Genomic DNA, 26,444 nt, shown 5'->3' with positions numbered 1-26,444 from the left:
GCAACTCGTTGTCGGCTCTGTGTACCTTGTGCTGTTTAGTGCAAGTGTGTCTGGGAGGGGCCCTTTAAGGGAGCGGCTGGCTGTTGAGTCCGCCCTGTGACCCTGTCTGCAGCTGTGCCTGGCACCCTTATTTCGATGTGTGCTACTGTGGCGTGTAGACGTTCCCTCGCTGCGCCTATTTCGATGTGGTGCTGCGCAACGTCGATGTTGAACATCGACGTTGAACATTGACGTTGAAAGCCCTGGAGGACGTGTAGACGTTATTCATCGAAATAGGCTACTTCGATGTAGGCTTCACGTGTAGACGTAGCCAGAGAGAGCCGTTTAGCCTCCCTGGCTTAGTCCCTCTCTGCCGGTGGTGCCAAGACGGGCTCTGGCTGCTGCCAAGTGCGCTGGTGGCAGGGACGCGGCATCTATCCACTACAACATGAACTACAGGCAACCTGCCCCTGTCATGGGTATGTAACGCTGACAGACCTGGTTTGCCGGCCCCAGGGATAGAACCTGCGAGTGCAGGTTCTATCCCTAGTGCCAGCAACCCGGGTCTGTCAGCATTACAACTGGTGTCTTGGCAGGGAAAGAACTGCTGGAAGGTCTCAGAAGCTCGGGAGGTGCTTCCTCAGCGCAGGGAAGCATGTAGTACCCAGAGACACTGAGACCTCATCTGGGGTGGGTGAAGTCTCTGCTCTACAGCCTTGGCTGAGAGCCAGCTGGCCTTTAGCTCACATGGCAGAGTGCAGCCCTTTAGACCCTATACTCGCAGGTTCTGTCCCTGGGGCTGGCAACCCGGGTCTGTCGGCATTACAGGTAGGCAACCGGTATGCTGTGACTTCTGCCCACATGGCTAATCTCAACCCTCTGGCGCCCACGTCAGCTCTCCCATCTGTTGTGTCTCATCTTCTATGTGGCTTGTGATCTGCTTGGGGGCTGTCTCTTCTGGGGCAGGCGGGAGGGGTGGAGTCTATCACAACAGGGGCTCAATCCCTGAAGGGGTTTTTCCTGTGGCTACTGCAACACAAATATTACACAACAATAACAATCACAGGATGGTAAGGGCCAAGAGGGGGGCTGGCACAGTTCACTCTAGAATGTGCATCCTGTCCCCTCTAGGGGCTTGTTGGTCAGAAGACAACAGCCCACTACTGCTGCAAGCGGGCACTGTAACTCCTTTAGCCCCCGTGGCAGAGGCATGAGCTTTCCGTGCGAAGATCCTGGATTCACAAGGCGGTGGAAGCACATGCTGGGTGGGACCTTTGCAGGAGGACTCAGTGCACGAGCAACCATCCAGCGTACGCATCTCAGACGACTCAGACCTGGAGCCTTCTGCCAGGCAGTCACAGAGAAGGATCCAGCACAGGTCAGACCGGATCACAAGCTGTTAGTTCCTGGGCTTATTTGGTGGCCTTCTCCCAACAGTAACCATTGTGCCTGGCTCTCCTGCTGACAGACGCAGCAAAGGCAAGGACGGACTGGGACATGAACTCTGAAGCACCACCCTCCCTCTGTGCGCCCACTGACTGAATGGGCATAGGAAACCTGCGCAACACATGGCGCATCCTTTGCTAGCGGCTGCTCCACCACGAGGATAACAGCCTATTGCTGCTGCTGGCTAACGGAGTTACTCCTTTAGCTCAGGTGCAGGGCTCTGTGCTTCGGTGCTGACAGCGCAATCACCGATGCCACGGGGGAGATGCTACGCTGGCACGGTTGTTGTCAGGGCTCTGCCGTTTCCAGGCTTCACCGAGGCCCTCCCATTGTGGCAACTCTCAGCAGCTGGACAATCTGAATCCAGAGAGAAGCAGCACCTGCCTTGTGGCCAGTCCTATCTCAGGAGCGCAGAAATCCTGCCCCCAGCACACGCTCCCGCTATCTCCTTCAACTGCCCCCCAACTCCCGGGGCTCCAGCCTGCGGAACGGTGCTGGAGAGAGGAAGAGAAATCTCAAACATGTCCTGCCCTGGGCATTTTAAATGGCAGCCCAGACGCTTCCGTTACGGGCTTCGGGGTCTGCCTCCGAGCAGCGAGAGGGGGAAGGAGTGGGGAACAGCCTAGACAAGTGTCCTCAGCACAGAGCGCCCTGTTTGCTTCAGCAGCTGCTCCCCCAGCGTTGGGGCACAGGATTGGGCGTCGGCAGCTAAGGAAGCCAACGAGGATTTGGCATTTCTCTCTCCAGTGGCTGTTCTGCCGCCTGGTCCACCCAGCGAGCGGGGAGAGTCACAGCAGCTGCTGGGATGCCCGTCCCCAGCCGGCAGGCGAGCCAGGACAGCCGACTCCCTTCGCTAGCCTGGAGGCAGCCTGCCCCTGCCCTGCCAGCCCTAGGACTTCAGGACCCAATGTTCTATTTCAAAGCCGGGGCTGGCAGAGAGGCAAACCAGAAACCGCTGTGGCTGCTGGCCCCGGTTCCGCAATGTGCCTCCCTCTCTGCCTCCTAAATCACAGCTGCTGGCAAGGGCGCCTGGCACCTCCCAAGCTCTCCTCAGTGCTATCAGGCTCTTGGGGGAAGGAGGGGGAACAGCCTGTTTCGCCACCCCACAGGGGAGCGAGGGACTTTAGATCCCATTAAAGGAGGAATGTCTCAAACCCCTTCTGGTGGCTCCAATCCCCAGGCCGGGAGACCAGCCCCCTCTCTGTGCTTTTGCTGCCGGTAGCTTTGCAGACCATAGCAAAGTCATCAGGCACCAACTCGCCAAGGAATTCCCCCTCCCTCCCTGGTGCCTGGCCAGGGTCTGGAACAAACAAAGAGGAGACGGGTCTCCCCGCTGCAGAGGATCCAGCCCAGGGTGCTGGACTCAACCGCTAGGAGCCAGTAGTGTGCTGAAGTCACTAGCATTCCAGCAGCTGAGGTTCAGGCCCTGGGCATTTAATCCCAGATCACCTCCTGCTGAAATCACGGGCACAACTCCCTTGGCCATTGCAGTGGGAGGGCCTCACACCCCACTGGGATAAGCGTGGCACAGGCTGCGTGCAGAGGGAATCAAGAACCCTCCAGCACAGGCACTTTGCTGCCAGAAATCACGGGGCCTGCCCTGGACAATGGGCTGAACCAGCTGCCCAGGAACCCCTGAACTTTAGGGACACTTGGATCCAGATCTGGAGACCGCTCAGCCAACCCCACTCCCCTCTAGAACAGGGAGTGACAAAGAGGACTGCTGCCAAAGACGATGGATAAAATCCCACCGCCCCGTGGAGAGGGTCTGTCTAAGGGGAGTAGACCTCAACCTTCATGGCACCGCAACCCACTTATGGAGATACACATCTAGAACTGGAAGGGACCTCGGGAAGTCATCGAGTCCAGTCCCCTGCCCTCTTGGCCGGACCACTTCTGACAATAAAAAGTACTGCTTGACCGATGCCTATGCCCACCCGAGCTCGCTGTCCTGGACGGAAGAGGGGACAAAGCCGAGGCACAAGAGATTTACCCCAGGCTGCGGGCCTGTCTCCTGACCCCCACCACTCAAGGCTGAAACCCTCAGGCTTTGGCACTGGGCGGGGAGGCTCAGGCTTCGGCTTCAGCCCTGGGCCCAGAAAATCAAAGCTAGACCCGAGGACCAGCGTTCCTTGTAAGCTGAGTACACTGAGCTCGGTTGTGTGCACCGAGGTGTCTGAGGATGTGCATCACCAACAGAAACACAGGCTGTCAGCTGCGGGCAGCTCTGGGTTCTCGGCTCTTCAGCTGGGCACCATGTGAATCTCTCCTGGGCGGCTTTATGCCAGTATCGTTTATTTCACTTCACTAAATTGGAACACCCTCGACTGACGTAAGCACCCCTCATGCTGCTATAACTGCACCCGTGTTTGCGGGGGTGGTTCTGCTTTAATTATACCATTGCACAGTTAAAGGGGCAAAACTTTGAAGAGAAGAGAAGAGAAGAGAAGGTCTGAGGCTGGGAGGGGAAACCTAGTTCTGTTGTGGGTGCACAAGCAGGAGTAGATGCTTAACTTTCCCTCCTATAGCTGGGCTGGCTCTGGAGGGCTCAGGCTTGTCTACACATGCAAGTTAGTCTGGAATAAGGCAGGCAGTGCATTTAAAATGTGATCGCTACTCCAGAATAAGGGCTGGTCTACCCTGGAAGCCTACTTTGGCATCGCGACCTCTTGCAGGGGCGTGAAAAATCCACATCCTCGAGAGTCATGGTTATGCCAACCGAACCCCAGTGTCGACAGCGCTAGGCCGACGGATGAATTCTGCCTCTTGGGAATCTACGCTATGCTGTACCTACAGTAGGCAGGCTTGGTTGGCAGAATTATACAGCCAAAAATCACCCCCTTTACTATCACAGTTACACTTGTAAAAGATTTGTAATGTAGTTACAGTTCTGCAAACCCTGTGAAGGAAGTGGGACTGTGCAGGGCTTAACCAGGGACAAATCTGTCCTGGAGTTCCTTTGCTATTCCCAGTGGGGATTTGTGGTATGGGAAGAACCCAACGTGATCCTCACATCCTAGGGAAGTCTGCACAGATGGTCAAGGGGTTATCCCACTCCCCGAACAGCCACTTACATATATCCCATAGGTCCCTGGTGCAGTTTAGATCTGCTTTTAGTCAACAATCAGCTGCTAATAGATTTCCACTCACTGGTCCGGAATGAGCGCTTCGGGCAGGTTTTGCTGTACAAAATAACAGGCCAGATCCCCAAAGGCATTTCAGTGCCCAAATCCCCTAGGCATATAATGAGGTTTGATGATCTGCACCAATATCAGCATTTGCTTCAGCTAGAGGTGGGTTTATTGTATCTGGAAGCTCCTGGAAAGATTAGAGCAGCCACTGATCCCAAGGAAGTCCTAAAATATCCCATGTTTAATGAAGCAGACAGCCTAGTGCTGAAGGTCTGGTGGGGATTACTAATTTCCAGACCATCGTCTGTTCCCCAGTGGGTCAGTAACTGGCTGAGTCTCAAGCAGCATGATTCCGAGTGTGCATCCGTTTTGGAAAGTGCTAATGATAAATTAGCTACAGGGACACTCAGGAAAATTCATCTGAATGAGCTAAGGGCATCAACGATTTAGCTAATTGAATTAGTTAACTCACATGTAACTCCTATTAAGCTTTTCATTCAGAATGAAAATAGTCTTAATTCCGTTTAACTTATTTTACTTCCAGTGTGAATGTAACTAAACCAAATTAAGGACCTGTTAATTCTGAACAAGAGTGTCTACAAAGGATTTTAATGGGATTTATCAAATCCCAGTGGGGCCACCAGCCACTGTAAGGACAAGAGAGGAGGGGGGCCTGGCTCTGTGCCCCAGAAGAGGTGGGGTCAATGATGGAAGGGGCGGGCCTCATGAGGAAGGGGCAGGGCCTAAGGCAATTAGCATTTAGTGGTACCCCGACTGAAGGACTGGGTTCCTCCAACACACAGCCACACGGAGCTGGAGCAGCACCGCCGTGGCAGTTCAGAGGGGCCCAGGACATCTGTCCCCTTTGCCCCGCGACTGGCAGGCCTGCATAATCCATTTCAACCTCTCCGTTAGAGGAAGGCCTGAGCTATGCTAGAGAATTAGGTTGGCATAACTATGTTGCTCAGCAGTGTAAAAAAAAAAAAAAAAAAGACCACTAAGTCGCCCTGTAGGCACTAGGTGGATGGAAAAATTCTTCCGTCAACCTAGCTCCCTCCTCGGGGGGAGGTGGATTTCCTATGCAGATAGGAGAGGCCCTCCCCTCGGGCGTAGGCAATGTTTGAAATGCCCCAGGGGTTTAAGCATAGACACCTGCTAGCATCCCCTGCATAGACAAACCCTAAGGAGTTGCTCCCAGCCAGGATGGCTTTCCTCAAGACAAGCGCCACGTTGGGCCGAAAGGAAACAACAAAAGGCCACTGGAACAAAACCATTTCACCCTCACTTTTACCTCCTCTGCCATGGCTTTCAGTCTCAAGAGCCAGTCTTCGGCCTGGTCCAGCACCGTCTGGAGGTCAGAATCCTCATGTTTCAACTTCAGAGCAGCCTGGACAATCTGATTCAGGTTGGTACTGCGGAATCTGTACATGTACTGATCCAGGTGGGTGCTGGCTGTCTTGTCGCTGACATCGACGAGGGGCTGGCTGCAGATGGGGTGGGAGAAAGGGGCACAGAGGAAGGGGCTGGCGTTAGCTGTGTAGTGAGAAGCAACGGCTTTGCTGAGCTCTCGTTTTTTGGTTGTTTTTTTTATGAGCGAGTTTATGAAAAAAAAAAACAAGCCACCAAAGAGAGAGATTCGGTGAGTAAAGAGGCACCAGGAGCAAGGACTGTTCAAACCACACTTACCGGCACCCTGAGATCCTGCTGCAGTGAGTTCCAGAGAGGAGATGTGCCTGCGCTTTGTGCATTCACACAACTCACACACACACGCATACAATTTGGCTCCAGCGGCAAGATAAACATTACAGAAACTCCACAGGACCCTCGTGGTGCAGAGCCGTTTTAAGAGTTTTCAGTTCAAAAAAAATAAACCGCCAGCGACTGATGAGCTACCCTTCCGGACACATTACAAAAGAAAAGCCCAAGTGAAACAGAATGAACTCCTGCTTCAATTCCCAGCCCTTCCTGCAGCCACACTGTCCGCTGCTTTCCCCAGCTATCCAATATCCAAGCAGACAGACGGACTGAGAGTCTGTGACATTCTATTCCCGAGGGGAGCGCTCTGGAACCCCCATGTCCCTCATCTGTAACGGACACGTAGAGCACGTCATGTGAGGTGTCAGGGGAAAAGTCATGGAACCTGCTGTTCCATCTACTTGCGTGTGTCCTTAATGCAACAACCAGAACTGTGTTGTCAGATTGTATAGGACGGTGGCTTCTCCACTCTTGCACAGAAGGGGTTAAAACACTGCCCTGGGAGAAGCCAAGGAGCCAGCAGCCAAGGTAATTAGCTGCCATTTAGGGCCCAGTTGGGGCTGTATAAATAGGGGGTCTGTGAGAAGAGAAGAAGAGACTCTCATTCCAGCTGTGGAGCAGGAGGGACCTGGCTGTCAGGGAAGCTACAGAAGCTTCCTGAGACAGAGCAGTGCTGGGGACAGGCAGGCAGAGCTGGGGAGTTCTGGCCTGATCCCACTTCCAGGCTGTGGGGCCTGAGATGAGGCCTGGGGCTACTAAGGATGCAGGGAGGCAACCAGGGTAGGAGATGACAGCAGGTCCACACCCCTTGCCAATGATGAGTGGCCATTTGCCCCTTAGGTAAGGGGCTAGATGATGACTGGCAAGGCGTCACTGAGGCAAGGTGGTAGAGGGGGCCGGGGTTCCTTGGGAAGGGAGGACCCCTGAGAGACCCCATGGGGCAGTTACCCTGAGGGAAAGTCACTGTGGTCTGGGAGGGACACACGTCCTGATATAAGTTTGTGGAGAACAGAAGGCAGGTAATGGCAAGTGAGAAGCCATCCAGAAGAGGGCACTTCCAAGACCGAAGAGCTAACTCCCGAGGGACCAGCAGGAGGCGCTGTATTGGCGAGTCTCACCTGGCTACAGCTTGGCACTAATACATGCTCTGAGTTCAGGAAATGCCAAGGTACGAGCTCTTCCAGAAACAACAAGAAGGGAGGCAACTAGTTCCCAGGTGAGTGCTGAAGAGACATCACCAGACAGTGGCCAGGGGAGAAGTTACAATTCAATGACTCCCACGAGACACAGGGGGGTATTGCTTCACCTTGTGACTCAGCAATGCCCACCAGGCATGCCTGAACTTGTCTTCTTCGAGCACGGGGACTAAGGGCATAAAATTTAATACAGGGACCACAGCCCTGGCCTGTTCTCCTCCCCCACCATCTCTGCAGCAAGCAACAAGGACAGAGAAGACTGGAGACTCCAACAGAAGAGACTGGTCCAGGTTGCCCGGGTGAAACCTGTGGACTACAATATCCAGAGGGGTGAGAAACTTCTTCATCTAATTGCTGCCCAACCTGATACGGATGAGAGTTTAGACTGCGTGCTAATTTTTATACATTTGATTCTGGTAATCACTCTGACTTTTTGCTTATCACTTATAAAAACTTAAAATCTCTCTTTTGTAGTCAATAAACTTGTTTTTAATGTTTGTGATTACCAGTGAGTTTGCCTAAAAGTGTTTAGTAAATCTTTTTTGATTTCACAAAAGCTAGTTCATGCCCCTTTCCCTGGATGAAGGGATGAACCAATCAATAAACCTGATGAGCAACTCACGATGGTGTATTTCTGTGGTATAAGGTTGGGAGCTGGAGAGATGGATGATTTGGCTGGTGCCTGTCTGTGTGATTCATGAGGGGCTCTGGGAGCTTTCATGCGATCTAGCTGGGTATGGGATGCCAAATGCGGTCACGCTGAGTGATAACAGCGCCTGGAGGGATCTACTGCTTGTCACTAGCAAAATATTGTGAGAGGCAGCACAGGCTGGAGTACTAAGGAAGAACAGCAGACCCACGGTCCCACTTTGCATACTAGGCAGTGCCAAAGGGAAGCTAGCCCCCAGTCCTGCCTCCATCTGGGCCATGAAGCCTCCTTCCCTCCACATTGCTCAGCACTGATGAAAACTGTCGGCAACCCTGCACAATACAGGTATAAATATTTACATGTCTGACACGCACTTGGGTCCCTGCAGGAGGTTAAAATGAAGTAGCAAGAACACTACTTTGTTCCCGCCAATGGCACCTGCCCGCTTAACCCAAGAATGGCTAGAGTCAATGCCAACCCTCTGGAGAAGGAAAACTGTGCCACAGAGGTCTCAAAAGCATGCTTCACTGTGACAGGCCAAACAAGCTCACTGTTTAGTTTAATCAACAGAAGGGCGGGAGGTGATTGGATCACAGTTTCCAAGTATCTCTGTGTAGAAGACATGTCCGTGGTAGATGGCTCTCTATTCCAGTTGCAAAAGGCAGAATGAAATCCAAGGCTGGAAGGTGACGTTAGACACATCCAGAGCAGAAATAAGGTGTTTGTTGCGAACAGTGAAGGGAATTAACCAGCTGAGCAACCTACACAGGAAAGTGATGGGTTCTCCAGGACTTGGAGTCTTTAAATCAAGATGAGAGATCTTTCTAAAAGACATACTTTAGCTCAAATAGAAGCTATGGGCTGGAAGCCAAGATTATTGGGCATAATTCACCAGCCTGTGCTGGGCAGAAGGTCAAACAAGATGAGAATAATGGGCCCTTCTGGCCTTAAATGGATGGAAAGGATCCCAAAGACCACTCAACGCCCCAATGCCAGGCTCAGTCAGATTTCCAGTGACACATGTGACTCAATGCTCCAATTTTAGACCCTAACCAGTCCCTCTTAGTTTAGACCTCCTGGCAGATACCGCTGCAATGCACAGGACTCCCCATAACAGGGGTCTGCAACCTGCAGCTTTGGCGCATGTGGCTCTTTAAGGACTTCTTTGTGGCTCCTGACACAGTAATTGCAAAGTTAAAAAAAAACCTTCCTGATTATTTTGGAGAAATGGGGATCGTCTAAAAGCCCAACAATGAACAACTCTTCTCTAAATAGCAACCGATATGTGATCTCGAAACGTTGGCTAACTCCCCCTTTAATAAGTGCAGTGCATTGCGGGATATGATACTATATCTGTGTTTTGACTGTGTTGCTAATAAAGTCTTGATTTTTGAACAGGAAGCTTGTGACATTCCTGCTGTGAAGGGCAACATGAACTGTGAGAAAGAAAACTGAAATTAAACATTAAGTGAAATTGGCAGAATTAAAGTGGGTTTGGGAGTGAAAGTCGGGAAAACAGTGGTACAAACACATGCGCAAAGTGTGAGGAAATAGAACCAGTAAAAAAGTTTGTGAACATCCTGCAGGAAAAATGTATCACGTTACGAATCATTGTGTGTACACTGTTTTTAAAAGAGGGATGACAAAATGTACGGTTTGATGTTATTTGTTAAGGACCATCTCATATTCACATGCTTTGCTGTTCTTGAACTACTGAGCTTTTACCAAATTCAAAAAAAATGGCTGTTCATGCTATTTTGGGTGCCTGCCCCAGAAAGTCCGTGTGATTGTTATCAGCGAGTCCCTCAACATGGATATTATCCTAATTAGTTTCGCAAATTCTGCTTTCTTTTTGGAACACGTGCTCATGTGCTGCACTGATTTATTTAGGCCAATTTCTCTCAACTGTGCAGAAGCCACTTACCACAGGAGCTCAGCGCAGAAGAAAGAGCAGAGCCAGAATGAACCACTGGCTTGGCAGCTTCCACAGCAACATATTTTTCCTTGTTTAATTGAATTTGTTTTGGAGGGAGCAGCATCTCTGGAAAACCTAAGCCCTGGGATTATCCTCAGGTCACGTATGGCACACACAGGCGCAATGGAATATTTACAGCCCTTACAACGGCTCTGACCTTTTCCAAGTGGGAGAGGGTGAACAGCTCCCAAGTGAGGCTTAAAAGCAAATAAATAAGCGTTTAAAAGAGCATCCTTCAAGCTGCCATCCTCCTTGATTGATGGAGCATTTCCTGCACTGCGGACTTGGCTCGTCTGCATGCCACACGCAGGACATGTTATTCCATTCCATCGCCTGCCCATAAATGAGCAAACCACTGGTCATGAAACAAGCTCCACAGGGCGTGCGTGAATGCTGCAGGATTCCCAACCCCTTTGCTAGGGACTGAGGTGCCCCCTAGTAATGAGCAATGGGGTTCAGGCAGCCAAAAGGTCCGTAATAGGCTCCCCAGTGTCGTTCGCCATTAGGTTACTGGTTCTCAGCCAACCAAGGCTGGTAGAGTTTGTCAACAGCATAAGAAGGGGCGAGCCCAGCGTGGAATGAGTTAAAGGGGCTTGGTCCATTTCCCAGTTACCCAGCATCTGTCACTGGGCCCACTTGTCTCAACAAAGGCTGGGAATAGAGGCAGAAGCCACGGTCCCCCTAGAGATGGTGCCTCTGGATTGCAACACACGAGTCGGGCAGGGCTACAGCTGGGGTACACGTCACTTTTCTGAGTTCTCCGTTGGTGCCTTTCTCAATACGAAGTCTGACGATTTTTGTACCCCCAGGGTATTTTAAACCAGAAAAGCTTTATGAAAAGCAGCAACGGCTGCCTAATGGCTGCTGACTTCTTCAGACTTGGCCACGAGACCCTAACGGTTCCCTCAGGCAAAGACTTATCATCACTACACCCTACTCAACAACTACAAACCTACTAAAACAACAAGAAGTCCTGTGGCACCTTACAGACTAACTCAAGAGTCCCCTGGAACAATGGCTGGAGTTCGGATGACACACACTTGGGAACAGGAGGGGAGGTGCATTGAGATACGGTGATATATCTGGGGACTTGGTTGAAGACCCCTCAGCCCCAAGATACCACAGTGATGTGGCCCAAGGAAAAACCTACTTAGAGTCAAATCATATTGGAAAATAAAATTAAGCAAAAGTTTGCATCAGACATTCGTATTTGCAACAAGGCTCCCACGCAGACCCCTCTGCTCCTGGCACCTACCTGCAATAGGTCTGGATCACAGGACCTAGGACACATTGTTCAGGGAAAACATGGGGATTCTTTGCCTTCTTTGATGATGATATAAATCAGATGCTTCAATGGGAAAGGTGGTAGCTTTTTTAATGAATGAATAACTTTGGATTCCCTCCCTTTGATGAGGTGATTAAAGGCCAGTTTTGGCCCCAGTTTTTGGCTCTGTTTTAAAAGCAGATTGTGAACTGCTCTCTTTCCATTATTGTTTATATTTCCATGACATCTCCAACCCTGACTGAGGTCTCAGTACCATTGTGCTAGGTGCTGTACAATCACAGAGAGTTCCTCAGCCAAAGAGCTTAGGGCCCAAAGAGACAAGTAAAAGAAAAGGCAAAAGAGATGTACAGAGCATCCTGCCCAAGGTCCCACAGAAAATCAGTGCCAGACCTGGGGGCTAGAACACCAGTTCTCACTTGGCTGTAGCAGCAGCCATGAAACAGCCTGCAAGCTCCAAAGAACCAGAAACTCACTCTGCAGTGCTGTGCTGTTAATATACACCCCAGGCTATGCAGGGGGCAGTGAGGGACTCAAGGAATCTGTTCTTCTTGCAAACTCACATAAACAAAAACTTCTTTCTTGTGACCACTGCCAAGGGAAGAGCCAGCACCTCTAAGACCAGGGAATTCCATTAAACTTCCTTTGGCAACATTTGGACTTTGTCCTTTAAAAAAGTATAGCGACATCCTGATTTTCAAAACCAGGAATCTACAGTGCAGTTCTTCAGTCTGGAAGAAGTGGCTCAATTTTCAAATAGATGAAGCAACCAGCAACCTGTGGGGGCTCTTTGGGTGTTTAGAACTTAGCACTAAATACAGAGTAAGAAGGAAAACTTCGGGCCCTTTTGCTGTGAAAAGCTTGATCTACTTGTATTGATGGCATAGCAGAGTGCTCACAGCTTAGCGTCCCCTGAAACAGAGCAGAGTTAAGTGGGTAGAAGCCAAGTGTACCCTCTCCTGGCCAAATTCTGGGAAAAATATAGATTGCTTTTTTTCATGCCAGCTCTAATTAACCTGTGGAACTCCTTGCTACAGGATGTTGTTGCGGCCAAGAACTTAGGGAGATTCAAAGAGCGATTGGGTATTTATATGGTTAACAGGAACATCCAAGGTGATAACATGTACTGCTTACAAAAAGTATATTAGAAGGGTGATAAACTTTTCTCCTATTGTTTGAGATTAGGACAAGACTTTTGCGGGAGCAAATTTCCCCATATCTGCTAATGACAGGTCCTTACACTTTCCTCTGATGCATGTAGCATTGGCCCCTGTAGAAGGAAGGACACAGGGATAGAGGGCTGCTTGTCAGTTCCAGTTTGGCAATTCCCTTGTTCCTGGGAGTCAAGAATAAATCTCGTGCACACACACACACACTACATCCAGAGGAAAAAAATCACTGCTTCATAAAAGTTCTTGCTACCACATCAGTATCGGCAAATGTAAATTCTAGGCAGCTCTTTTTCCCACCCCCCAGCCCTAGATTCCAGCTGGGAACGTAACTATTGCAATGGCTCAAGGGGTGATACAATGAGGCTTATTCAGGTATGCTGGGCTGCAGTCCTTGCACCACTGAGAGTGGAAATTTATGATCTGCTTTAACTGTCACCTTTTCAACTCCGTGCCTTGGCTCAACCACCTTTGAAGTAAACATTAGTAAATGAGCAGGGTTTCTCACGGCCGGGCGCCTTCCAACATAAATAAATAGCCTTGTAATAAGCGCATGAAAAGGCTCACAGTTGAATTTGGCAGCCGCACCTGCAGTCCGCGATGATGTCATCAATCAACTGGGCAACCAAGGAATCCAAGTCGTTTGAGGAGCGCTTGGCCTTCAGTGCAAGGTGGACCAGCTCCAGGCCAGCTTCCTACACAACACACAGAGCAGAGGACTCACGCCTTGATTATGGCCCCCCAAGTCTTCCCCTCAACCCACACACTGCAGACCAGCCCCTGCAAAAGTAAAAAGTACTTTGAAGGCCCAGCACAGCCCAATGGCCTACCATGCTCTGGCCAATGGGAGGTCCCAATTTTTATGCCTCTTAGAACATAAGGGCACAAGAATGGACAGATGGGGTCACACCAAAAGTCCATCTAGCCCAGTTTCCTGTCTTCTGCCGGTGGCCAATGCCAGATGCCCCAGAGGGAGTGAACAGAACAGAGAATCATGAAAACAATTCCTCCCGTTATCCATTTTCAGGTTCTAACAAACAGAGGCCAGGGACACCATTCCTACCCAGCCTGGCGAACAGCCATGGATGGACCCAACCTCCGTGAATTTATCTAGCTCTTTTTTGAACCCTGCTAAAGTCTTGGTCTTCACAACATCCTCTGGCGAGGAGTTCCACAGGCCTACTATGCAGTGAGTGAAGAAAAACTTCCTTTTACTGGTTTTAAACCTGCTACCCATTCATTTCATTGGGTGACCCTCAGTTCTTTTGTTACAGGAACAAGTAAATAACTTCTCCTTATTCACTTTCTCCATACCTGTCGTGATTTTATAGACCTCCATCATATCTCCCACTTCCTCTTCTCTTTTTAAAGCTGAATAGTCCCAGTCTTTCTAATCTCTCCTCATATGGCATCTGCTCCAAACCCCTAATCATTTTTGTTGCTCTTCTCTGAACCTTTTCCATTGCCAGTATCTCTTATGCATGCATCTAAGTTAGTGTGTCAGTCACCTCTCTCGTGGCTCATCCGCGTAGAGATTAAAACCTACTACTGTAACAGTATAGCAAATACGTTTTTTCTATAACCATGTTGAGATGCCTAAGACCTTCCTCTGCATTCAGAATGAAGAGCAGCAGCCGTCAATTGTGAAGCCAGAAGTCTCATTCTCACAGTCCATCTCAATTCCATTACAATACAGTCACACCTGGCTGTTAGAAGGAGACCACATCCTAATGGCATCTACTGCCACCAGATAAAGAAAGCAGATCTCAAGTTGGGTAAAGAAAACTTAGTGAACAGCTTTTTGTCTGGCAAGAAACTATTTATCAATAACTCAGGTTGTGGAATCCTCATTCTGTGATGACTGTTCTCACTTCCCTACTGGTTGTCCAGCTGAGCTCTGTCCAGTTTGCAATGGTTTCTGTCTGCTGCATAATTAATTTTGCTAGGTGAAAATCCAAATAAGGTGGTGGGATCTGATTGGGTAGGTGATTCTGTTCCAGTAGGTTACGACTGGTTAGTAAAAGTATGCTAAAATAATTGGTCGAAGTAGAGCTAAGCAGGACTCAAGTTTCACTGCTTAAGCTGGGGTCCAGAGAGGGAAGGTAGAAGGAAAGGGAAAGGAAGCCAGGAAGAAGAAGAAGGAAGAAGACCGGGGAGGACTCACCCCCACGATCCTGCATACCTGCAGGGAATTACACCCTGAGTCCTAAGAATTGGGTAAGAGTGGGCGCTTAAATTAACAGGACTATGCCTTGAGCCCTAGGAACTGGGTAAAGGTGTGTGTATCTCCAATGTGGGGAAGGGATAAAGAAATTTGGGCACCACTAGTAGGTACATGTTTAGGCTCTGCTCTTAGTGTTAAAGCACCAGGGTTCCATTCCATCCGCAGACCCCAGCCAGGGGAGACCAAGAGCAAGAGAGACCATTGGTGCCCTACAAAAGGCTTTGTCTTTTTCCAACACGGGGGACACCTCCCTCAAAACAAAATGATTTTTAAAGCAGGTCCCTCAAGCTTCCATCCTACGTCATTAACAGAGGGCTTCCTGAGTGGCAGGACTGGCGATTTTACATTGCACACTGGCAGGGAGCGCATTATTCCACGTCCCCCATTGAAGGGAAGCTCTTCAAACAGAACTTTTAGTGCAAAAAGTTCTGGGTTCAAACTCTGCTGTCAACCAGTTGTGGGGGGGGAAGTGTGGGGGGGGAAGGATTCAGACTGAAATGAGGCCTATGTTCTTAATGAGGAGTGTAATTAACAATGTGTCAAGTGTCATGGCGGCTTCTCCAGCACGGGTGATTTTTAAATCAAGATGAGATGCTTTGCTAAAAGGTCTGCTTCGGGAATTGTTTCAGGGCAGGTCTCAGGCCCGTACCATGCAGGAGGTCAGATGCGATGCTCACAGTGGTACATTCTGGCCTGGCCATCTAGGAATCTCAGCTGTGAACGCATTCGCTGCATTCTAGTTTGCAGCCAACTGGAGAAGCATTGGGACATGTGACGTTAGAGTGTATTGTTATGAGTAGGTTCTGCTCAATCGGAGAATAATGGCTTGGCCCACTGATTACCTCAACGCTGAATGCAGGGCCCTGGTGGGCTAAGCAATGTCTGTATTAAAAGCGAGCTCCAGCCCAAAGAGCTGATTGTTCCATTGTGCCTTTCCAAGGGGGAAATCCACGGCCCATGCAGACGCTGTGACTTCCCCAAGGTCCACACGGGGAGTCTGTGGGCCAGGGAGGCCTAGCACTGAATGCCCCAGATCATAGAATCACAGACCACTAGACCTGGTAGAGACCCCGAGAGGTCACCCAGTCCAGTCCTTGTGGTCGCCATGGAACCAAGCACCATCTAGATCCCCACGATAGGTGTCTGTCTAACCTGCTCTTAAACGTCTCCAGCGATGGAGATTCCACAACCTTCCCTGGAAATTTATTCCACTGTTTGACCACCCTGACAGGTAGGAAAGTTTTTCCTGATGTCCAACCTAAACCTCCCTTGCTGCAGCTTAAGCCCATTGCTTCTTGTCCTGTCCTCAGAGGCCAAGGAGGCTTGTAACACCTTTTTAGGTACTTGAACCAGCTCCTGCACCATGCGGTGGCCCTGCAATGCAGCACGTGCGTGGGCGCTGTACGTGCCTGATGCTGAGCGTACCCAGTGCAGCAGAGCTTGCTGAGTGCCCTGGGTGTGTACAACTGAAGGCGGGGGGGTGGGGTCGTTGATTGCGGTGGATGCACGTATGGTGCAGTTTGGTGCATTAGTTGCAGTTGCTGAGGATGGGGGAAAGCAGCAGTTGGTGTTGCTGAGCGCGGCGTGCCAACACGGTGTGGTATTGCACCCGCTGAGTGCAGCGTGCCAACGCAGTGTGATATTTGCAGCCAGTGAATGTGGCATGCCAATATAGTTTGGTCCTCCCGGCTGCTGAGATCTTATTTTTTAACAGTGCAAACATTCCTGCTTGTGCAGCGCAGCTCCCCTCCTAGCAAGCTCAAATTACTGGAAAGTACCCAGTACAAAAATCCCAGCCCAGGAGCGAGTCAAGCAGCTTCACAGCGCTCCACGCAGCCTTTTTCATTTAGTCCTTTGCAGACTGCTCAGTTGCCAAACTTATTTTTTAGATGTGTTCCCACCTGTGTCCCTCCAGCGCATCGCTCCTGTTTGCCTTCAGAAATGGTTGTTTGTAAAAGCCAGCTGTTTGCACGTGCAAGCCCCTTCCTGAGTCGATCTGCCTGCTCGGGACAGAGTCCCCTGGATGTGACCTTAAACCCATGTCTGTTGGAAGCGCTAAAAGAGTAACAACTGGGGACTCGTTAATGAGAGGGAGCACTGTCCAGTGGGATCAGATTTGATGTCTACATAAGAACATAAGAACATAAGAACATAAGAATGGCCATACTGGGTCAGACCAAAGGTCCATCAAGCCCAGCATCCCATCTGCCGACGGTGGCCAATGCCAGGTGCCCCAGAGAAGGAGAACAGAAGACAATGATCAAGTGATTTATCTCCTGCCATCCATCTCCTGCCCTTGTTATGAAGGCTAGGGCACCATACTTTATCCCTGGCTAATAGCCATTTATGGACCTAACCTGCAAAAATTTATCAAGCTCTTTTTTAAACCCTAATAGAGTCCTGGCCTTCACAGCCTCCTCAGGCAAGGAGTTCCACAGGTTGACTGTGCGCTGTGTGAAGAAAAATTTCCTTTTATTAGTTTTGAACCTACTACCCATCAATTTCATTTGGTGTCCCCTAGTTCTTGTATTATGGGAAAAGGTAAATAATTTTTCTATATTCACTTTCTCCACACCATTCATGATTTTATATACCTCTATCATATCGCCCCTCAATCGCCTTTTTTCCAAACTGAAAAGTCTCAGTCTCTCTAGCCTCTCCCCATATGGGACCCTTTCCAAGCCCCTAATCATCTTAGTCGCCCTTTTCTGAACCTTTTCTAATGCCAATATATCTTTTTTGAGGTGAGGAGACCACATCTGCACGCAGTACTCGAGATGTGGGCGTACCATAGTTTTATATAGGGGAAGTATGATATCTTTTGTCTTATTATCGATCCCTTTTTTAATAATTCCTAACATCCTATTTGCCTTACTAACTGCCGCTGCACACTGCGTGGATGTCTTCAGAGAACTATCCACTATAACTCCAAGATCCCTTTCCTGATCTGTCGTAGCTAAATTTGACCCCATCATGTAGTACGTGTAATTTGGGTTATTTTTTCCAACATGCATTACCTTACACTTACCCACATTAAATTTCATTTGCCATTTTGCTGCCCAATCACTCAGTTTGCTGAGATCTTTTTGTAGTTCTTCACAATCCCTTTTGCTTTTGACTGTCCTGAACAACTTGGTGTCATCTGCAAACTTTGCCACCTCACTGCTTACCTCATTTTCTAGATCATTGATGAACAAGTTGAACAGGATCGGTCCCAGGACTGAGCCCTGGGGAACACCACTAGTTACCCCCCTCCATTGTGAAAATTTACCATTTATTCCAACCCTTTGTTTTCTGTCTTTTAACCAATTCCCGATCCATGAAAGGACCTTTCCTCCTATCCCATGACCACCTAATTTACATAAAAGCCTTTGGTGTGGGACCGTGTCAAAGGCTTTCTGGAAATCTAGGTATATTATGTCCACTGGGTGCCCCTTGTCCGCATGTTTATTAACCCCTTCAAAGAATTCTAATAGATTAGTTAGACACGACTTCCCTCTGCAGAAACCATGCTGACTTTTGCCCAACAATTCGTGCTCTTCTATGTGCCTTGCAATTTTACTCTTTACTAGTGTTTCTACTAATTTGCCTGGTACTGATGTTAAACTTATCGGTCTATAATTGCCAGGATCTCCTCTAGAGCCTTTTTTAAATATTGGTGTTATATTGGCCGTCTTCCAGTCATTTGGTACCAAAGTGGATTTAAAGGATAGGTTACAAACCACTGTTAATAACTCCGCAATTTCACATTTGAGTTCTTTCAGAACCCTTGGGTGAATGCCGTCTGGTCCTGGAGACTTGTTACTATTCAGCTTATCAATTAATTCCAAAACCTCCTCTAATGTCACTTCAATCTGAGTGAGTTCCTCAGATTTGTTGCCTAAAAAGGCTGGCTCAGATTTAGGAACCTCTGTAACATCTTCAGCCGTGAAGACTGAAGCAAAGAAATCATTTAATCGCTCCGCAATGGCACTGTCTTCCTTGATCGCTCCTTTTATATCTTTATCATCCAAGGGCCCCACTGCTTTTTTAGCAGGCTTCCTGCTTCTAATGTATTTTAAAAATATTTTACTATTGTTTTTTGAATTTTTGGCTAGCTGTTCCTCAAACTCTTTTTTGGCTTTTCTTACTACATTATGACAGTTAATTTGGGAGTGTTTATGTTCCTTTCTATTTTCCTCACTAGGATTTGACTTCCACTTTTTAAAAGCTGCCCTTTTCTCTCTCACTGCCTTTTTAACATGGCTGTTTAGCCATGGTGGTTCTTTGTTAGGTCTCTTACTGTGTTTTTTTATTTGGGGTATACATTTTAGTTGGGCCTCTAGTATGGTGTCTTTAAACAGTTTCCATGCAGCTTCCAGGGATTTTAGTTTAATTACTCTACCTTTTAGTTTCTGTTTAACTAGCTTCCTCATTTTAGTGTAATTCCCCTTTTTGAAATTAAATGCCAGAGTGTTTGACCGCTGCGGTGTTCTTCCCAACACAGGAATATTAAAAGTTATTATATTGTGGTCACTATTTCCAAGCGGTCCAGTAACAGTTACCTCTTGGACCAGATCCTGCGTTCCAGTCAAGACTAGATCGAGAATCGACTCTCCCCTTGTGGGTTCCTGTACTAGCTGCTCCAAGAAGCAGTCATTTAAGGCATCAAGAAATTTAATCTCTGAATCCCGTCCTGAGGTGACATGCACCCAATCAATATGGGGATAATTGAAATCTCCTATTATTACTGTGTTTTTTATTTTGATAGCCTCTCTAATCTCCCTCATCATTTCAGCATCACTATCACTGTCCTGGTTAGGTGGTCGGTAATATATTCCTAATGCCATATTCATATTAGAGGAATGAATTGTTATCCATAATGATTCTATGGAACATTTTGATTCCTTTAGGATTTTTACTTCATTTGATTCTATATTATCCTTCACATATAGTACCACTCCGCCACCCGCACGACCTGTTCTGTCTTTCCGATATAATTTATATCCCGGTATGATAGTGTCCCACTGATTTTCCTCATTCCACCATGTTTCTGAGATGCCTATTATGTCAACTTCCTCCTTTGATATGAGGTACTCCAGTTCACCCATCTTATTAGACAGACTCCTAGCATTAGTGTAAAAGCATGTTAGAAAACTACCACTATTTATATGTCCGCCTTTCACAGACGCGTTGGATTTTTTTATGCACGATTGTTTCACATCTGATCTTGCCCATATATTATTTCCCACGTTCCCTATCTGACTAACTTCTAGGGAATCCCTGTCTATGGAGCCTCGTGTAAGAGAAGTCTCCGTCCGATCCAGGTGCTCCCCCGCACCAATCGGCTTTCCCCCACCTCTTAGTTTAAAAACTGCTCTATGACCTTTTTAATGTTTAATGCCAGTAGTCTGGATCCACCTTGATTTAGGTGGAGCCCATCATTCCTGTATAGGCTCCCCCTACCCCAAAAGTGTCCCCAGTTCCTAATAAATCTAACGCCCAGCTCTTGTCACCAACTCACCTCTGTCACCTTGCGTAAGCCCCCGTCCCTGCTCTCCGCCTCAGTTTCCCCCGTGGGGATTCAATGATTTTCATTTTCTCTGGCCCCTCCCAGAATGGGAAAGCCACAGCTTTCAACGCAAAGCTCTAAAAAGTTCAGCTCTACTTTTAGTGGCAAATATTCCAATTCGCAGACTTTCCCAGATAAACCTCCCCGACATCCTCACCTAACTCAGCCTTCCGACCCCAGCTCTAGGGCGTCAGAACATCCAACCTCCCTACGCGCCACGCAAGATGGAGGGGGCCTTACAACCCGCCCAGAAAGCACAGCAAACCGACCCTTGATGGATCCTGGGGGGAGACGCATCAGGGGAGCAGTGCTCCCCGTCAGCTGAGTGCTTGGGAAGCCACCCAGGACAGCTTCAGATGCTGTGCAGCTGACTAGCAGAGCACCCACAGCCGGCAGCTTATGTGGTGCACATCTACACATGCCTCGGTGCACATAAAATTTATTCCACCATACAGGGAAGAAATTAGAAGGAATCCTGCAGGGGAAGCCACCTTGCCAGCAGTTGGCTCAGGTTCCAGCACGGAGTTCCACAGCGGTGCTATGGCACAAGGACAGCTGCCTGCATGACCATTAGGCAGCTGGCATCCAATGCCAGGCTGAGCTTCAGGGGGCTGGATTCAGGACTCTCTCCCCCAGGAGGAGGGAAAAGGAGCTGGTTTGGAGTCACAGCCCCACCTCTTGAGTTGGGTTCTCGTTAGACTCCAGAATGGCCTTTCCCCCCAGGGCAGTCGCATGTCCCCAAAAGGCTAAAACCTTGCAGGTTTCCCTTCCGTCCCATCCCAGCCCTTAGCGGCAACTCAGACCCACGCCCCTAAACTGGACCTAATCTCGATCTCAGATCACGGCCTCTGAGGCACCTCTGTCCTCCCCGTGAGACACCCAACTCAGTCGGGCCGGAGTGTGCCCACCCCATGAACCCCAGAGGGCACCATCACGCCCCTACTAGTGAGATGACAAAGATACTAACATCCCCCTGGAACAGTGTGTTTCACGCTGCAAACCGGGAGCCCCGGGCCTGACAAGGAGAGAAAAGAGGAAGTATTTGCAGCAGCTGAGCACGGTGCATTTCTTTTACTTTCTGGGGGGGATCAGCATCAATTCTTCTATGCTTTCTGCCTTTCTTAGCTCCTCTCACCCACCCTTCCACCTGTATTCCTGGAGATCACCCTTTACCAACCCACCCCCCCCACCTGTCTGAATGCAACCCCCTCGGGTGGGGGACACCCTGAGGCTGTGGTAACCCCACTGCACTCATTTAAAGCCAAGAAGTGAAGGATACGCTTGGTGAAATGGGAGCTTAGCGAGGCTGACTGTAACTATGATAATGATTTGGCCTGCGAGGCACCGGCAGAAACACCCCTATTTGTTTTCCAAGAGCTTTAATGAGCTCAAGATTTGAGGGGCTTGGTTTGATCTCTTTGAAAGGCGCCACCCCCTGCATCGCTGGGCCCCAGAGTCACCAATTAACTCAGCCCAGATTCCTCCTCGGTGCATGTGGGGCCAGCAGGAATGGCAGCGGACACCAGCACCTGATGCTCCCCTCTGGCGATGCCAAGGCAGGGCCGCACTCACCAGCCTGTCCGCCGCGTGCTGCAGAACATTCCGCATGTCCGTTCTGTGGCTGATATCCTCCCAGTAGGACGACAGCACTACCACAGGTTTCACGTTGCCCCAGGGGAGGTAGTAGTATTGGCAGCCTGTGGGGCAAAACACACTCGTTTCTGGCTCCGCCTGTGTGACACCAGCTGCTCCCAATCGGGCTAGAGATGGAGAAAGGCGCCACAAAGCAGCTATGGGAGTTCCTTTCTTCCAGGGGCACAGGCCTGTTGCTTCGCGGTCTTTCATGGGAAGAACAAAGGGTTTAGTCCTGACTCCCTTTGGAGCAGTGGGAGGTATTACGCTCCAACGAGCCTTGGTATGAAAGGAGATGCCTTGGGCAACTTGAACGGTTGTAACAAACCCACTGCTAGGTAGGTGCCGCGAAGCCGTAGCCAGCTGGGACCTCATGGGGGCAGAAAAAGGTTCTGCTCCAAACGTGGTGGCCCCCCAAGCTAATGGGGACTCACCACCAAGAGTCATTATTGGGCCTATGAGTCACACTTGAATAGTTCTGATTTCCTTCAGAGAAGGGCAGGTGTATCACGCTATTTATTCCCCCCGCCAACAAACCCTTCATGTGTTCTGCATACCCAGAAATCACTCCACCCTCCACAGCAATGCAGCCACTGCTGGGGTGCAACGTGGCAGCTAAGTGCACTGCCACACCACACACCTGTTTCGGCTGGGGGGGCGGAGCGAAGAGGAAAGCCACATCCTACTGAAACAACTGGAGGAAACATTAGGCAGGCGGGCTGCAATCACTGCTGATGGAACACGGCCAGGGCAGCAACTTTAAATCTTGCAAAAACTGCCTGGGCGCCTTGGGGGACCCCGAGGGCTCAGAGAGGGGAGGAAAGGAGAGCTACACTGTGCTCAGGGATGCAGGTATCCCCCCAGAAAGGAACACCCATGAGTGGATCAGGCAGTATCTCCTCTGGTCACATCCTGGCTCACCGCGTGTGTGTGTGTATGTGAGGTGAGGGGGATGCGTGATGGGTGATACACAGGCTCCGAGACCTCAGTATTCACCAGTGGCTTATTCAGTCAGCATCAGCGGGTGAGCTGGCCTGCCAGGTCTCCAGCTGTAGCCTGCAGCAGAGCCAGGACCCCAAGGCTTGCAGGACACCACAGCCGCACAGAGGCGCAGTGACAGAGGTCTGAAGGAAACCAGCTGGGATTCAGGAGGTCTCCTCCGCCCCTCGTACATAGGTCACTGTTTCTGCTGTGCTCACAGGATCCCCTTGGGCTGGAGGTGGTTGGAGGTGCACTCTCCGTGCCAACCCCGCCCTCCGCCTCACCGTCAAACACAGCCCGGCTGTACTGCGTGGTGGACGCCAGCGGCAGGCAGGTGTGGTCGAACTTGTTGCCGTAGTTCCCGATGCTGACTTCAAACTGGATGGCCTCGTCCACGTCCCGCAGCAGGGTGGCCGAGTAGAAGGCGGCGAAGAGGCAGTACTTGCGTCGCCGCAGGTGCTTCTGCAAGGCACAGAGCCGGCCCCGTGGGCAGAGCTCTGGCGCCTCAGCCCCGCCAAACCCCCACCTGCTCCCGCATCCGCCTGCCCAGCCGGTTCCCGGGGGGGGGGCTGGGGCAGGGAGGAGCAGCTCAAGGCAAGGATTGAAGAGAGCTGCCCCACTGCAGAAAGGAGGGGATGGGAAGGAAAGGGGGGAGAATGAGGGGCTTGGACCCCACTCCACCCCTCAGCCAGGAAATGGGCCAGGAGAGGCACCTAACAAATCACCTGAGGAAAGCCAAACGGCCTCCTGCACACAGCTGGGTAACGCCCTCGTGGAACTGGGGCTCCCCCCCCGGGCTGGAGCGTGCGGGGGTAAGCGCTGGCTCCGCCCGAGAAGAATCAGCTCACCTCAGGGGGAATAAGCAGCTAGCGCCAGAGAGACCCGGCAAGGGGCAAGACCATCCCTGCAGGGCCCCGAGTCGGCATCAGGGCAGCTGGAGCAACTTTTACAGTGGGGGCGTCAAGAGCTCTTGAGCCCCAGTGGCAGCCCTGTAGACCATGGAGACCACTTCACGCCCAGGGTGCAGCACCTCCCTCGCTCCAGCACCTAGGTGCAAGGAGCAGGAGAGAGCTCTCCTGGCGGGCAGGGCTCGGAGAGACCCTGCCCAAGGAGTACAGGCTGCACCTGTTTGTGTTGGAGTACTGGGGGAGGGAAGGGCCCCGAGAACCTGTAGGCACCTGAGGACGAAATAAGTGGGATCCCTTCTAGAGACTGTGTCAGGTGCTTTGTGAACTGAGAGCCCCTGAGCAGAGAGGGCGCCCCAAGGGCAGCCTGTCTCCACGAGGGGACAGACGAGAGGCAGTAGGTGACCACCCTGCCTACCCAGAGTCAGAGAGGAGGCAAGTCCACAACAGCTGCTGGCTAATGGGTTGAGCCTTGGGCACAAACTGTGGAGCAGCTGGGAGTAGCTCTAGAGGCTGCAGGTTCGATCCCCAGTCTGCCCATTACCAGCCTTGAGATGGATAACGCACAGGGCGCACAGGACCTCAGCAAGGATGCTCCCTACCTCCACCCGTAGAACATCATCCGCCGGGATGTCCTCCATCTTCTGCTCAATATGGTCCACCAGTTTTGTCTCCAGCTCCAGCAGCAACCTGCCCCGAAAGGCCACTCCCTCGCCCTTGGGGGTTAGACAAGAACACGATGCCGTTGCCGCGATGGTGGCAGCTGAGTTAGCTGAAGAGGAGCAGGATGGGGCGGCATACCCGGGCAGCTCCTTCACAGCTGCAATCCAGACTGTGGTACTTTTTGCCCCTCGGCTTACACGCGAATGACAAAACGTATTTGCCGAGAGGGTGAAAGCTCCTCGTAGGCCGTAGATCCTGTTCAGAGCTGGGAGAGCAGCTCTCTCCAGACAGGGGCCGTTTGGACAAATCACAAGGGTTTCCCTTTGGATCAAACGGACTGAAATTTGGGGGAATCAAAAAAGTCCCTTTGGGCTCTGTTCCAGCGTGGGGAGTGAATCACAGAACTGGAAGGGGCCTTGAGAGGTCACCGAGTCCAGTCCCCTGTCCGCACAGCAGGGCCTATCCCATCCCTGACCATTTTTTTCTTCCCTTGAAAGGCCCCCTCAAGGACTGAGCTCACAAGCCTGGGTTTCCATGGCCATTACTCTAATGACTGAGCTATTCTCCCCCCCACTTTGAGGAAGGAAATGGGGGCTTCCCACAGCCATCGTCAACAACCTGCACATTCAGCTTAGGACTGGGGGAACGGGACGACACAGCAGTGGCAGAAGCATCTCCTCCGCCTGCTTTGTGAGTGGCTGAACCGATCTGCATCGAGCTTGTGAATAGTTTTTAATGTCGACCAAAACTGCGGTTCTTGACATAAAACTATTCTTCAAAAAACACCCCCCCCAGGTCTGCCCCCAGTAACGATTAAGGAAAGTTCAGAGCAACGAGGGTGTTGCACTTTGCAAAGAACCATTTTTGAGAACTGAACCACCACAGCTTCACCTTTCCCAGGTTGAGCTCCTCGTAGGGATCTGGGAAGCCGGTGAACTCCCTTGGGCTGCCGTAAAGGTTGACGTAACAGGGCCCAAACGTCGGCAGGAATCCCAGCCCGTCATCCACTAGTAGATCACAGGGAGCAATCGGTTACTGAGTCAATGCAGCAGCACGTCTCATTGATGCAAAAGAACAGAACTGGCCCAGAGCGAAGTATAGCAAATCCCCCCGAAGTGCTGGGTTTGCATTCAATGGGTGGCCCAGGAAGGAACATGGATCAGAGCATCACAGGACTGGAAGGGACCTCGAGAGTTCATTAAGTCCAGTTCCCTGCCCTCATGGCAGGACCAAGCACCTTCTAGATCATCCCTGATAGACATCTAACCAACCTACTCTTAAATACCTCCAGTGATGGAGATTCTACAACCTCCTTAGGCAATAAATTCCAGTGTTTGACCACCCTGACGGTTAGGAAGTTTTTCCTAATGTCCAACCTAAACCTCCCTTGCTGTGCTTTGACCCAATCGCTTCTTTTCCTGTCTGCAGAAGTTAATGAGAACTTTTCTCCCTCCTTCTAACAACCTTTTATGATCTTGAAAATGCTTATGTCCCCTCTCAGGCTTCTCTTCTCCAAACTAATCTTCCCTCATTGGTCAAATTCTCTAGACCTTTAACCACTTTGGTTGCTCTTCTCTGGACTTTCCCCAATTTTGCCCAAAATGTGACATCCGCCACTGGACAGAACACTGTAATTGAGGGAGTAGAGCAACCGAATTAACCTCGTGTCTTGCTCAGAGCACTCCTGAGTACATCCCAGAACAATGTTTGCTTTCTTGAAACAGCTTTACCTTCCAGAGGAACGGCTGGGTAGCAGTTCCCTCCTCTAGTGCATGATCTAGAAACGGGTCCATTGCAGCTCTGGTTCCAAAGTCACACACACGAGTAACTGCATGAGACTGTGACATGATCCAAGCCTGGCTGCCTTATGGCACACCCACAACACACTTGCACACTGGCAATGTAC

General features: G+C 50.3%; 1 protein-coding gene across 7 annotated transcripts in view; it reads right to left on the bottom strand.

The window, feature by feature from the left end:
• DYSF (dysferlin) overlaps window positions 1-26,444 on the bottom strand; it is a 304,879-nt gene that overhangs the window by 179,773 nt on the left and 98,662 nt on the right. For 4 of the 7 annotated variants that reach the window (XM_074992197.1, XM_074992196.1, XM_074992192.1 and 1 more), the window contains 6 exons: window positions 25,430-25,545; window positions 24,478-24,591; window positions 23,255-23,432; window positions 21,930-22,054; window positions 13,171-13,277; window positions 5,848-6,040 (listed from right to left, as the gene is read on the bottom strand). In XM_074992197.1, the coding sequence (XP_074848298.1) occupies window positions 5,848-6,040; window positions 13,171-13,277; window positions 21,930-22,054; window positions 23,255-23,432; window positions 24,478-24,591; window positions 25,430-25,545 (833 nt within the window). Of the gene's footprint in view, window positions 1-5,847; window positions 6,041-13,149; window positions 13,278-21,929; window positions 22,055-23,254; window positions 23,433-24,477; window positions 24,592-25,429; window positions 25,546-26,444 lie in introns of all 7 variants that reach the window. The other 3 variants (XM_074992191.1, XM_074992190.1, XM_074992194.1) reach the window with 1 other exon arrangement.

The sequence above is a fragment of the Carettochelys insculpta genome, chromosome 4, assembly GCF_033958435.1.
Source record: "Carettochelys insculpta isolate YL-2023 chromosome 4, ASM3395843v1, whole genome shotgun sequence".
NCBI classification, from domain to species: domain Eukaryota; kingdom Metazoa; phylum Chordata; order Testudines; family Carettochelyidae; genus Carettochelys; species Carettochelys insculpta.
This window is presented reverse-complemented; position numbering and strand designations above follow the sequence as displayed.